The 12,032-nt window shown below is 43.2% G+C and overlaps 1 protein-coding gene across 6 annotated transcripts in view; it reads right to left on the reverse strand.

Moving 5' to 3' along the window:
- Positions 1–7,349: 7,349 nt before the first annotated feature.
- LOC119179034 (AP-4 complex accessory subunit Tepsin) overlaps positions 7,350–12,032 on the reverse strand; it is an 86,590-nt gene continuing 81,907 nt past the window's right edge. For all 6 annotated transcript variants that reach the window (XM_075869806.1, XM_075869808.1, XM_075869805.1 and 3 more), the window contains one exon: positions 7,350–7,688. In XM_075869806.1, the coding sequence (XP_075725921.1) occupies positions 7,644–7,688 (45 nt within the window). In that variant the 3' untranslated portion in view covers positions 7,350–7,643. The remainder of the gene's footprint in view (positions 7,689–12,032) is intronic.

Here is a 12,032-nt window from a genome sequence, read left to right on the forward strand (position 1 = left end):
ATGTATAAGTATAACAGTGAAAAGGAGACTTACCATCACGGTTGAGGGTGCCTACCTCTCTTCGTCAAGCCGTTTCGACCATACAAGACTACAAGGTATCCTGTCAGCAACTTCTCACCCATGCATTATAATTGGCAACTTCAACGCCCATCATACAATCTAGGGAAGTTCGAAGGCCAATGTTAAAGGGAGAAAGTTGGTGTCCTTCGCGTCCGACAACCAACTTTTCTTGCTGAATGATGGCAGTCCAACGTTCCTACGTGGTTCAAGGTATAGCAGCTGCCTTGACCTAGCCTTTGTCTCACGAGGCCTCGTCAGGCATGCCGAGTGGTTTCCAATCATATAAACACCTGGAAGTGACCACATTCCCACTTACGTCAAAATCGAAGGATTGTCCCATGCTAAGATACGCGATAGTGTTCAGAGAGTAGACTGGTTTAAATTCTAGTCTCGCATGGAAGAGCTATGTGAAGCAAACATATCCCTCGACATAGAGGAGATAATAAAAAGCACAATACATGACACTACGTGTACCCTCACCTGCTCTCCCAAAGTAACGGAATTTGACATTGAACTAGAATGACTTCGAGCAATCCGACGGCGTGCTGAACGAAGATACCGACGCACAGAGGCAATAGAAGACTTAAGGATTGCTCGACGTATACAAAAGAAGATTCAGCGCCGGATAAATAAACTCGAGTCACAACGTTGGACTGCTTTTTGTGAGTCACTTGACCCACGAAAACCTTTATTCCAATTGTGGAATACGGTACGATGTCTCCGCAGAAAAACCACTCAGTGTTCACCATTCAGGGCTCTCGCACTTTCTGAACAGAGACGCGGCATTGACGTGGCAGAAGACCTCTGTGCCAGAGTATCTGGGCCACTCGCAGTGCCCAATAGCCTATTGCCCTCGACTAACTGTCGACAAACACTGGATAACCGCATGGATATGCCTTTTTCGATCGTGGAGCTCGGAGCAGCACTAGCTTTGTGTGGACGTACGTCGGCACCAGGGCCCGATAGAATTTCTTATAGGGCCTTGTGTCATCTGAGTGAACACGCGAGAATCCTCCTTGTGGAGTTGTACAACAAATCCTGGCAAGATGGAACGCTCTCGACAAGCTGGAAGACAAGTCCCCTAGTTCCACTTCTGAAGCCAGGCAAGTCACCGTTGGAGCTCTCATCTTATCGTCCGATTGCATTGGCCAGCTGTGTAGGCAAAGTTATGGAGAGGATGATCCTGGGACGCCTGGAGTGGTTCTTGGAGTGTAACAACATCTACCCAGATGCCATGGCAGGATTTCGGCGTGGTCGAGCATCGATTGACAACGTAGTCGACCTGGTCACTTACGTCCAACACAAGAAAGGCCGTAAGCGTCTCTGCGCATCTTTGTTCCTAGACGTCACAGGGGCGTATGACAACGTTACGTATGAAGCTGTTCTCATCGCTCTCGAAGATATAGGAGTAGGTGGTCGGATGTATCGCTGGATACGTAGCTATTTGTCAATGCGATCCTTCTTTGTGAGCACTGAAGACGGTCCAACCTCTCCACATTACAGCCACCGTGGTGTCCCCCAGGGTGGCGTACTCATCCCTGTGCTGTTCAATCTTACGTTAATTACTCTCTCTGAGCATTTGCCAAGCACGGTCAGGCTATCAATGTACGCACATGATATCTGCATTTGGGCATCGGCTGTAACACGCCTGCAGTTACGAGGGAGAATTCAAAAAGCTGCCACTGAAACATTACGCTACCTCCGAAATCGAGGCTTGGAAATTTCTTCCGAGACATGTGCCCTCGTAGCTTTTACACGAAAGCCAATGGATAAGTACTCTATAAGCATCAATGGTCAAACTGTACCATACGTTCGATCGCACAAGTTTTTGGGCGTCATAATTGACCGGAATCTATCATAGAGCGATCAGGTTTCGTTCATGAAGAAACGGTTAATGGACATCTGTATTATACTGAAGTTCTTTGCAGGGAAGACTTTGGGAATGTCTCCCAGTGCAATGCTACAGCTGTACAGAGTACTTTTTCTCGGTTTCCTGCGTTACAGTTTACTGGCATTGATCAATGCAAGCAAAACAAGCCTTCGAACGCTACAGAGTGTTCAGTCCCAGGCACTCCGGATTTGCCTCGGCTTGCCTCGTAGTGCGTCGACAATGACTACTATAGCTATCGCCGGTGACCACCTCATCACGACACATATCGACGTTGAGGCACTCAGGACACATATAAGGCATATTGCTCGGACACCCTGCCATCACCTAGCCTCTTTACCAGCAGACAGACCACGTTTGTCATTTTGCCAAACGGTCACCACATATCGCGATTCTTTGCCAACATGCTTCACACTCGCCGCCAGGCCTTCGACTCCTCCCTGGTGCCTGACTCAGGCTAACATCAGGCTAACTATACCTGGCATCCAGAAAAAAGCAGATATGTCATCACCTGCTCTTAGACAGCTTGCTCTGCTCTTGTTATACGAGACGTATCAAGGCTGTATACACGTATACACCGACTGCTCTGTTTTACAGAAGAGTTCAACGGCATCATTTGTTATACCGATAAAAGACACGACAAGAAAATTCAAGACCTCCTACCTTACGACATCAACGGGAGCAGAGCTCACAGCTTTTTGTGCCGTATTGCAATTCATCAGTGATCAACAGCCACAAAAATGGACAATTTTCAGTGACTCAATGGCGGCACTGCAATCCCTTTTATCACCTTTACGCCACAGCTTGTACGAACAGCTGGTATTTGAAATTGCAGAAAAGACTCACCAATTCATTGAGAAATTACATGAAATAGCCTTTCAATGGCTTCCAAGTCATTGTGGAATAATTGGCAATGAACGGGCCAACAGAGCTGCCCGTTCTGCCCATACTGAAAGCGATGAAATATCAATTCCGCTTTCCAGAACTGACGCTGCACGGAAACTCCGCATGCTTGCTCGCAAGCGCACCACGTCACCATGAAACGAGTCACATTTCATTCATGCACGGTTAGGTACTTTAGACCCAACTCTCAGTTGAGTTTTTAGACCCAACTCTCAGGTTAGGTACTTTAGACCCAACTCTCGAATTCCTCCGGAATTACGCAGACGAGACGCTACTATGCTGTGCAGATTATGGTTGGGCGTTGCATTTACAAATGCGTACGCGTTCCGCATAGGAATGGCTGACACTGCTGCATGCGACCATTGTGGCAGTGATGAAACAACTTGGCACATTCTGCGTGAATGCCCACAATACCACTCGCCGAGACAGTCACTCTGCAATGCACTAGATGAACTGGACAACCAGCCTCTTTCGGAAGAAAGAATCCTGCGCTGCCAACAGGACATTATGTCGCAGAAAGAGGCTGTGAAGGCGCTCCTGCGCTTTTTGCGTTCAACCGGCCTGTCCAAACGACTGTGATCAGAACTCCCTGAATGTATGCGCATGTTTTTTTTTTTCTAATTTATTTTATATCTCTCTATAATCCTCTTTCCGACCCCTTTCCCCACCCCCGTACAGGGTAGCAAACGAGTTCGTCTAGGTTAACCTCCCTGTCCCTTCCTTTTATTTATTTCTCTTTTCATAACAAGGTTCCATCTTCTTTTTCCTGCCGTTCTTTGGATTACCATTATGATGAGACTCTAACAAGCCTACCTTACCATACTTTGTCATGAATATATAAATTTTTAAAAACGTGAAAAACTCATGATGGTCACCCATGAAAACCGTTCTTTCACAAGTGCAATTTGAAGAGCATGCTTAAAAAAAATGCATTGGTGAAACTAAACTTGCTTTCATTAAAGAAGCATCTGTCATGGATACAGCACACTAAACAAGTCAACTGTGTGATGCAAATGTAGGTATATTATTCTCATCTACTTGGCCAGTGAATCCAACTATAAGCACAATACTCGTAAGCCTCATCATAACAAAGTTGCATCTTTCATGAAATTAGGTTTATGATATCTGAAATATTGCTATAAAAGTTTCTTTTTGCCACTATGTCTATTTCAAGACTATTTTTCATTTACTTCGTTATAACAAATATTCGGATTTGCTATATCGAGGTTTCAGTGCATAATGACAAAGAAATTAGAATGAAAAACTATCAACAAAATACAATACTCAATGCCTGGGCCATTCGTAGCCCAGGCGGTAAGTGCACTCTTTTAAATGCGAAGAATTTTTTTGCCTACTGCAAGCACTTTTCCAGTCTATATGCATATCTATGTATCTAGCCACTTACGTCTTGGTGTTTTCGTGATCGCCCCCTTAACTTGGCGTGAACCAAAATTAGTATGGGAGGGCAAGACAGTTTGACGAATATGACACACTGGTCAGGACATCAATCCTGTCACAATACCTTTGCGTAGTCATCAAACACTTCCCGCCAGGCCGTAACACACACCCGTGGGCGGGTATGTGCCACAGGTAATTGACACTTAATAGATGTCTGCCCTGGAATGACAGGAACACACATGGGCAATATTAACGCGTGAGCGTTAAAAAAAAGAGAAACCTGACATAGGCTGCGTTGACCCAACAAATGCAAAGAATCAATGCCAGGGTCCCAGCAGGGATCGAACCATGGCATTCTGTGTGGAAATAAAGCATTCTATCACAGAGCCACGCCAGGTCTCGGAACTACTTTTTAAATACGCCCTAATGTTTGTGAAACGTCAACTGTCGTTACAGTGATGGCTACCCACTTCTATTAATGTTACATATGTACTCCTATGATCCAGCCGTCATGCCGGGTTAACGTCTGTTGTAGTTGGGTGCCACGCCCTGAAGTTGATTTATGTTGCAGCGTCTAGAGCTACCACCCTCAGGAACACCACCACTTCGTATCAGCTTATTGCTCCTGGTGTTGCTGATATTTATGTTCCTATTTGGCATCATTGTGCAAGTGCAAACAACTGGTTATATAAACATCTTCAACTCTGCAACATATGTCTGTACGTGCAACATTTATACATATATTTAGCGTCATTTCATGATATGTCGCTCAATTAAAAAATTACAACACGGTAATCTTCCCTTCACATAGCGTCAATTCCTAAGGTGCGTGGGATCTGCCAAATTTTTTTGCCAAAGGATGTCATACGCCACGTGATGCCCTCAGGCCTATTCAAGCACGCATGAATACGCTACGAGTGGACCCTGGAGCACCCTGTGTTGTAGCTAAAGTGGTAGGGCATTGCACGCATAATTTGAAGGTGGCTTCGGATCCTACTAACAGAAGGCCAATTTTTTTATTCTCTTTTATTTTTCTCTGTACAAGTAAGACTCATTACTATACAGTAAAGAAGACTCTACTGATGTCTCATACTTTCCTGGGATTAAAGGCGTCCTCCAACACTATTGAAGCATCTGTTTTTAAAGATGTTAATTATTTGTGGTTTCCGTAGACCGATAGGTGGAGGTAAGTTTAGCATTGGTCTAAGCGTGAATATTGTATGATTTAGTATTTTAATCACACAATAAAGTCAATACATTACTGCCGACCGCAACACCACGTGGTGGCGTTCGTCAGAATTTTGCGGGCGGAGATGGTGCCGGAAGGTTGCCGTCACATGATTGCATAAACGTAACGTTAGAAGTGATCGAGGTGTAGGATAAAAACTAACGTTACTAATTTATTTCATTTTTCGTCTCAGGTGCTTCTTCATCGAACCCTGAACAGATGCGGCCACAACAAAAAAACATCACAGCGACTACAAAGCACGACGGAGACGCTGGCTGCATTTCTCCACTGGATTTTTGGGTTGCCCGGGATGGATGTGCATACCAAAGACCTCTCTCCTTTTCTTCCCTCGTCTTGCTTTTGGGAGTTTGCGAGCTGTCTCTTTCCGCATGTGCACTGTTGAAGGGGTGCAGTGCATCATTGTTGTTCGTCGGGCGGCTCACCGAATAACGGGCGAAGGGTCAACAACACCTCACTGTCCTGGCCGTTCCACAAGTTCCTTTCTCAGCGTTGAATAAAAACAGCAGAAAATACCTCGCTTCACAGTAGCTCACATTTTGGCAAGCCAGCTGTCAGGCACAAGGTGAACAGTACTTCGAAAAAAAAAAAAGCAACAAAGCGAGCTTCCCTTACGTAGGCACTTGCAGTTTATTTCATTGGGGCAGCCTTCTGACGTCATGGCAAGTTAAATGTGGTCAAGTGACCCCGCGAAAAGGGAGTTGAGGGTTGACCTTTTTTTATATATATATTAAATTTTCTAAGTCTAGTAACTTCATACTGTGCATTTTTACCACTGCCGTTTTTGATGCATTAGTCTGTCTGTACTTTAGTCTACACAACCCGCGAGTAAAACATAAAGGGTTGAATAGTGTTGGAGGGCCCCTTTAAAGGAACACTAAAGTAAAATATAATTTATGTCAGTGTGAAGGCCCTATGTATGACAATCTCTAAAACAAGAATATTATCGACAGCAGTGCCCTACTTATCGAGAAATTAAGGTAAATGCACGAGAACACAAGCGCCATGACTAGGACATTCGCTAAATAATCCCAATGACGTCAGGGTTACCGCCTACAATTAATCTTTAGTAATCGAACTAGCTGCACTAAATAAGGACCTTTCTGTGCATCAAGAAGCATAAAAAAATACTGCTTGTTTGTGTCTGTTAAATTCATGAGAAAAACCACCAGACGTTACTATAAAGAATGGGGCGAGTGCTTCAAGAGTTCGATTTTCGCCTGGTTAAACTAAAAAGGTCGTGCCATATAGTGGGGCGCAATCGAACCAGGCATGTCTGCTATCTCGAAGGCCATTGCAGAAAGTTGTTGGACGGCCGTTGTTGCTGCTGTGGCCCCAGCTACTTTCGCTCTGCTGCTACTAGTGTCAGCAGCCGCGCAGTAAAGCCACGCAACATTGTGCATGGAAGCAGTGACGTGACCATTTCCACTATGGGGCAGGTAATTTGAAGTGTGCTAACGTAATGGAGACCACTAAAACAGGATTTTATTGGAAAATAGGCACTTCCTTGGCACAAAAGTAGCACTAGGAGGCTTCTCCACCGCTATTTCAGCAATCAACATTGACTTAATATTTGCCTTTAGTGTCCCCTTAACTGTTCGTAGGCTTCGTTAATTGTGTATAATACAGAAAACAGCTCCTTGAATAATTTCCTTACAATACCGTCTTTTGTTACAATGATCGATGAAGAATAAAAACAAATGTGATATTATAGGTACATCACGGCATGCATCTATAACTAAGATGAATAGTTTTCTTGATGCAAGATAACAACTTGTTCACATAAACAGGTGAAAGCCATACTTATAAAATCACGTAATTGTGTGGCCACTGAGCAGTAGCAGACGAGAGCCATAGACCAACCGTTCCGTTTTTTATTATACTGCTCCTGATCTCAAAGCTTCCTGCTCCTCTTTATTGTCACCTGTTGGTTGTCATCTTCAACGGGGATTGTTGGTTATATTCAAAAACAAACCACAGAAACCCTTGCGTGTGTCCTTGGTGGAAGGAGCCAAGTTTTTTCACAGAAAAGGGACATGCCACACCAAAACTGTTACTGTATTATCAATGTTTTGTGTTCATTCATTAGCATGTTCACTTCGACACGCCAGCATGAGGCGACCACCCGGTAGTTTGCATGCTCGGTAGTCAACTCTCCGGCTCTTCCATTAGCTTCTGGATGATAAGGGAAATCTGCACACACAAGGCAAAAAAAAAAGTTACGCATTTCTTAGTTTAATATTTCATATTTTATGTGAGTCCCAATTTCAACAACTTTTTAGGTCTACAGGAAATTTTGCATGTAGACACACTGCGAGTTATACAGTAATATCACCTTTATGGGCAAGGTGAGTTACCACTGTTGGATGCAAGACAAGCAAAGGCACTAAAGATTACTCCTAGGAATACCAGGATTCACAACAGTGAATCCACATTCTTGTGATTCACACATGGCAGACTTAGAAGCTGACGGTCACACACAATTTAAAGGCGCGCTTACGCAAGATTTTGTAACTGATATAGCCTGCGGAATCTGTTCCTGTCAACATGCTTATATCATCTACCAAAAATAGATTGGAGTGCAAAATATATGAATTTTACAATGCTTGGGGTATTATGTATCTACTGACACCATTCTGTGACATCGCAAAAGAGACATTTTTCATTTCCTCATTATGCGCTGTCAACATTCTCCACACACTGGAGTCAGCGAACTAATATAAAAAGTTTTCTTTGAGTTTAATGTTTTCATTACTGAGCATTGTCAAGCCAACCCCTCCACAATGGACATTATACCGACAAGTCAAGACAGTTCTGGTGAGTACATGCAATCTACATCACATAAATCACTGTCGGGGGCGCCGGAGATACTGCACTCATCATTCTTCGTGTGTACCATGAGCAGATGGCAGTTCTGCCGCTAGCAAGTCGCGAGTCGCTGTCTCCTGGTGACATCACACTGCCATGACATGTCGTCGAGAAGCTGCCCTTTTCATATCAAAACTTGAAGTCTCTCTTTAAAGTAGCGGTATTGAAAACATGTGCTATGCATTCCCAGGCACCACAGTACTTTTTTCAGTGCACTCAAAACCAGCAATCTTAGTTAGAGCAACAATCCCAAGATGTTTAAAATTTGTGTCAGTACTCCCTTAATTTCCCAAAATTGAGATTCTGTATTGGAGGTCTCCGAATTTAGACCATCCGATGTTCTTTAACATGCCCTGACATCACACAGTACACAGGCCACTATCATTTTGGCTCCATCAAAATGTGGCTGCCACGCTCAGGACCGAACCTCTGACTTTGGGCCAGCAGCCGAGCACCATGATCGCTGCACCATCTTGGCGGATATTTGATATGAATCCATATGTTCACACGCGCGATTAAAATTCATGCTCAAATTTTTTGAGGGTTCAATTTTTTTGCACGACACAATATTAATGAGAACTCGTTAAGTTCATGACTGCTTTTCAGGACTATACACCGCATCTAGTGACACTGACATTATCTAATGAAATGTGAAGGTGACCCCCAACTTCCGTGACAACACCAATGCACCCGAGCTTTGCGCTGGCACAGCTAAAACGACGTCAAAGTAATCGTTGCTCTTTTGCTGTGCTTGTGCCAGCAGACTACTATCCGGCAGCTGCTCGTGAGTCTGCGCCTGCAGCAAGCATGCGGAAAGTGTGGAAGCCTCAAGACAGTCTTTCTCACCATAGGACGTTGACAGCAATGACATTGTGCAGCACGTGCAACAGGAAAATAATGTAAGAAGACTATGCAGCAGTATAGAAGTGGGTCACAGTTCCTTGGGCTGATTCCCACGCTACAAGGCATACGTTGCAAGTGGTAGCTTGTTCTCGCCCAAATGTAAACTGAGACTGGTCGGCAATAAATGGATAGTAACTAATTATTTGTCATGTGCTACAGCAATCGATTTGCGGTGTTATGACTGATGGGCCCTCACCAACATAATGAAGACAAAAATGCTTGTGCCAGTATGTACACCTTTTACAGCAAAAGCTGTTATGAGATCACAACTCGGGTCACGCGCAGTTGTCCGCTGTTGCAGCCGATGTTCGTAACCACATTGCGCGAAATTGGAAAAAAATCCTAACACCAATGGCACAGTGGGGCTTGAACCCGGGTTCGCTGGGTGCCAGACCAGTATTCTACCACTGAGCTACGCCGATTCTTGTGACTTGTTGGCAAACTTGCTTAAGCAGGCTTGATGTCGGGAAAGCAATCGTGTTAATACGCTTTATAAAGCGTTTTAAAACAGCGAAAGAAGACCCAGTCGTCACACGATGCGAGTAGCGTAACGAGTTAGCCGCCCAATGCTCAAACCCATTACAAAAGCTTGTTCATGTTCCCCTATTACTGTGGCGCATGCTCACTTCAGCCATAATTTCTAGTCGTTGTCAGCCACTGCATAAACCATTGGCACAAAACTCCTTGCAAGTGTTTAGCGGTTACCACACTTCTCAGAAGAATGACGAAAAATAGCATGGCGAATGCGGGTCTACTACCCAAAAAATTTTATTATTAATGCCCTAGTGGCTATCAAGCAAGTGTGGTTGCAGTAGTTACCCAATGAGTGTTTTGAAAAGGATGTAAAAGGCCGCTCTTCTAGCTTTCGCTGTGACTGTGCTGCGCCTTCCACGCAGGCCTGGCGTTTTTTCTTTTAGCGCTGCTTAAAAACTAAAAGAGAGGAAAATAAGTACTAAATTTTGAAGTTCCACAGGCCAGTTTGCTTTAAAGGTGCCAAGCAAACTGTCTTCTTGGTGACTGTTCAGCAAAGAAATGACCTTAATTGTTATGCATGCATGGGGAGCTAACATTTACTTCTACAGTTTGCCACGCTTTACCCTCTGGGTCATTTTGTAACTATACTGTTAATAGACATAAGACAAGTCATAGTGGTCTAGTGGCTAGGGTGCTAGGGTGCCGACCCAAGCATCGTGAGACCGTATCTGGGGCACGACAGTCACGTTTTCAATGGATACGGATGTGCTCGAGGCTTGTGTTTAGGTGCACGTTACAGAGTCCGAGGAGTTAAAATTTCTGAAGACTCCCACTACCGTGTATCTCATAGTCGTATCGTGGGTTTGAGACGTTAAATCCAAACAATTATTATTATTAGGTAGTAGACATGAGCATGCATTAAAAAACTTGGTTAGCTGGAAGTAAAGCAGTTATTAAAAGTTGGCTTATGATGCTTGTTTGTTCTTTTTCTGCATTATCACATTATTGCAAAAGCACAGGCTTGAATTTGTAAAATGCGTAGCGAAGGTTGATGAAATTACATTTATGAAACTTATGTAATTCCACTGGAAACAATAAAAATTAAATTTATACCGTGATATACTTTTTCTTTTTGCCACAACAAAACTTGTGCTGCTATTACGTAATTTGTGTGTGCAGTGCTACTGTACAAGCTACCAGAGAAAGTTGAGGCACACCTATTATGTTCACTTACAGTGCAGCCCACTTATAACGATGTCCAAGTGCCAAGAAAATCTCATCATTATAACCGATAATTCTTATAAGTGGGTTGGCAAAAAACATAAAAGACGAAAATCACTGCCCAAGCACTCTATACAAATGGTTAACCAGTGAAAGCTTAAATGTGCAGCCCCGGTGTTTAGCAGTGGGTTCAACTTGATGCTGCAGTGAAAGCATTTACAGTTATTGGTTACATGTTCGTGATTCTTAAATATGCATCAAAATACTTGGCATCATTGTCCATGAGCACATGTCATAGAATGACCAAGTCAATGCAGTTACATCGAAATCGGCTAAGTGTAGAGGACTAATTAGTCGTCATCGGCATATACTACCATCTACAATAAAAAGGCTACTTTACAATGCACTTTTTGATTCCCTCCTAAGTTACTGCTTCCAGGTATGGGTATAATATGGGTACAGCCCTTAACTTGTCAAAACAGATTGTGTTACAAAAGAAAATGGTTTGAATGATTTCAAGTGCTGCCTTTCACACTGTTTCTATTTTCAAATAATATCAAATCGTTAAAATATCAGATCTTTTTCAAATTGCTCTGCTGCTACAAGAAGGCAGCACTCAAAAAGTCAGACACATTTCTTCAGCTCGTGAACCTTAAACAAAACAAAATCATTTATCATGTCCGATATCAACCACCTTGGCTGGCACATTCCATTCTAACAAACACACTATGGAACGCAACGCATTCAACACATCATCTCAACAACATTAAACTGTTTTGAAATGCAAGGAATAGATGTCTTATTCCACACATACACACACACACACAAAAGGAAATTAGAGGGCTGTTCATTTAACAGTTAACTATTCTAACTTCGTTTTTGTAATAATGGAGCATACACACGTTTTTGCAAGTTGTTTTTTCTTCTCATTAATCATTCATATGCTCTACATATATATCTATGTCTACTATATGTGCATGCATATCTGTATATATCTGAACATTGTACATGATAATGCATACTTGAAGTGTTGAGTATTTTTCCCGCACATTTTTTTCTTTTTTGTCTTCT

Source organism: Rhipicephalus microplus, chromosome 7, assembly GCF_043290135.1.
Source record: "Rhipicephalus microplus isolate Deutch F79 chromosome 7, USDA_Rmic, whole genome shotgun sequence".
In the NCBI taxonomy this organism is placed as follows: domain Eukaryota; kingdom Metazoa; phylum Arthropoda; class Arachnida; order Ixodida; family Ixodidae; genus Rhipicephalus; species Rhipicephalus microplus.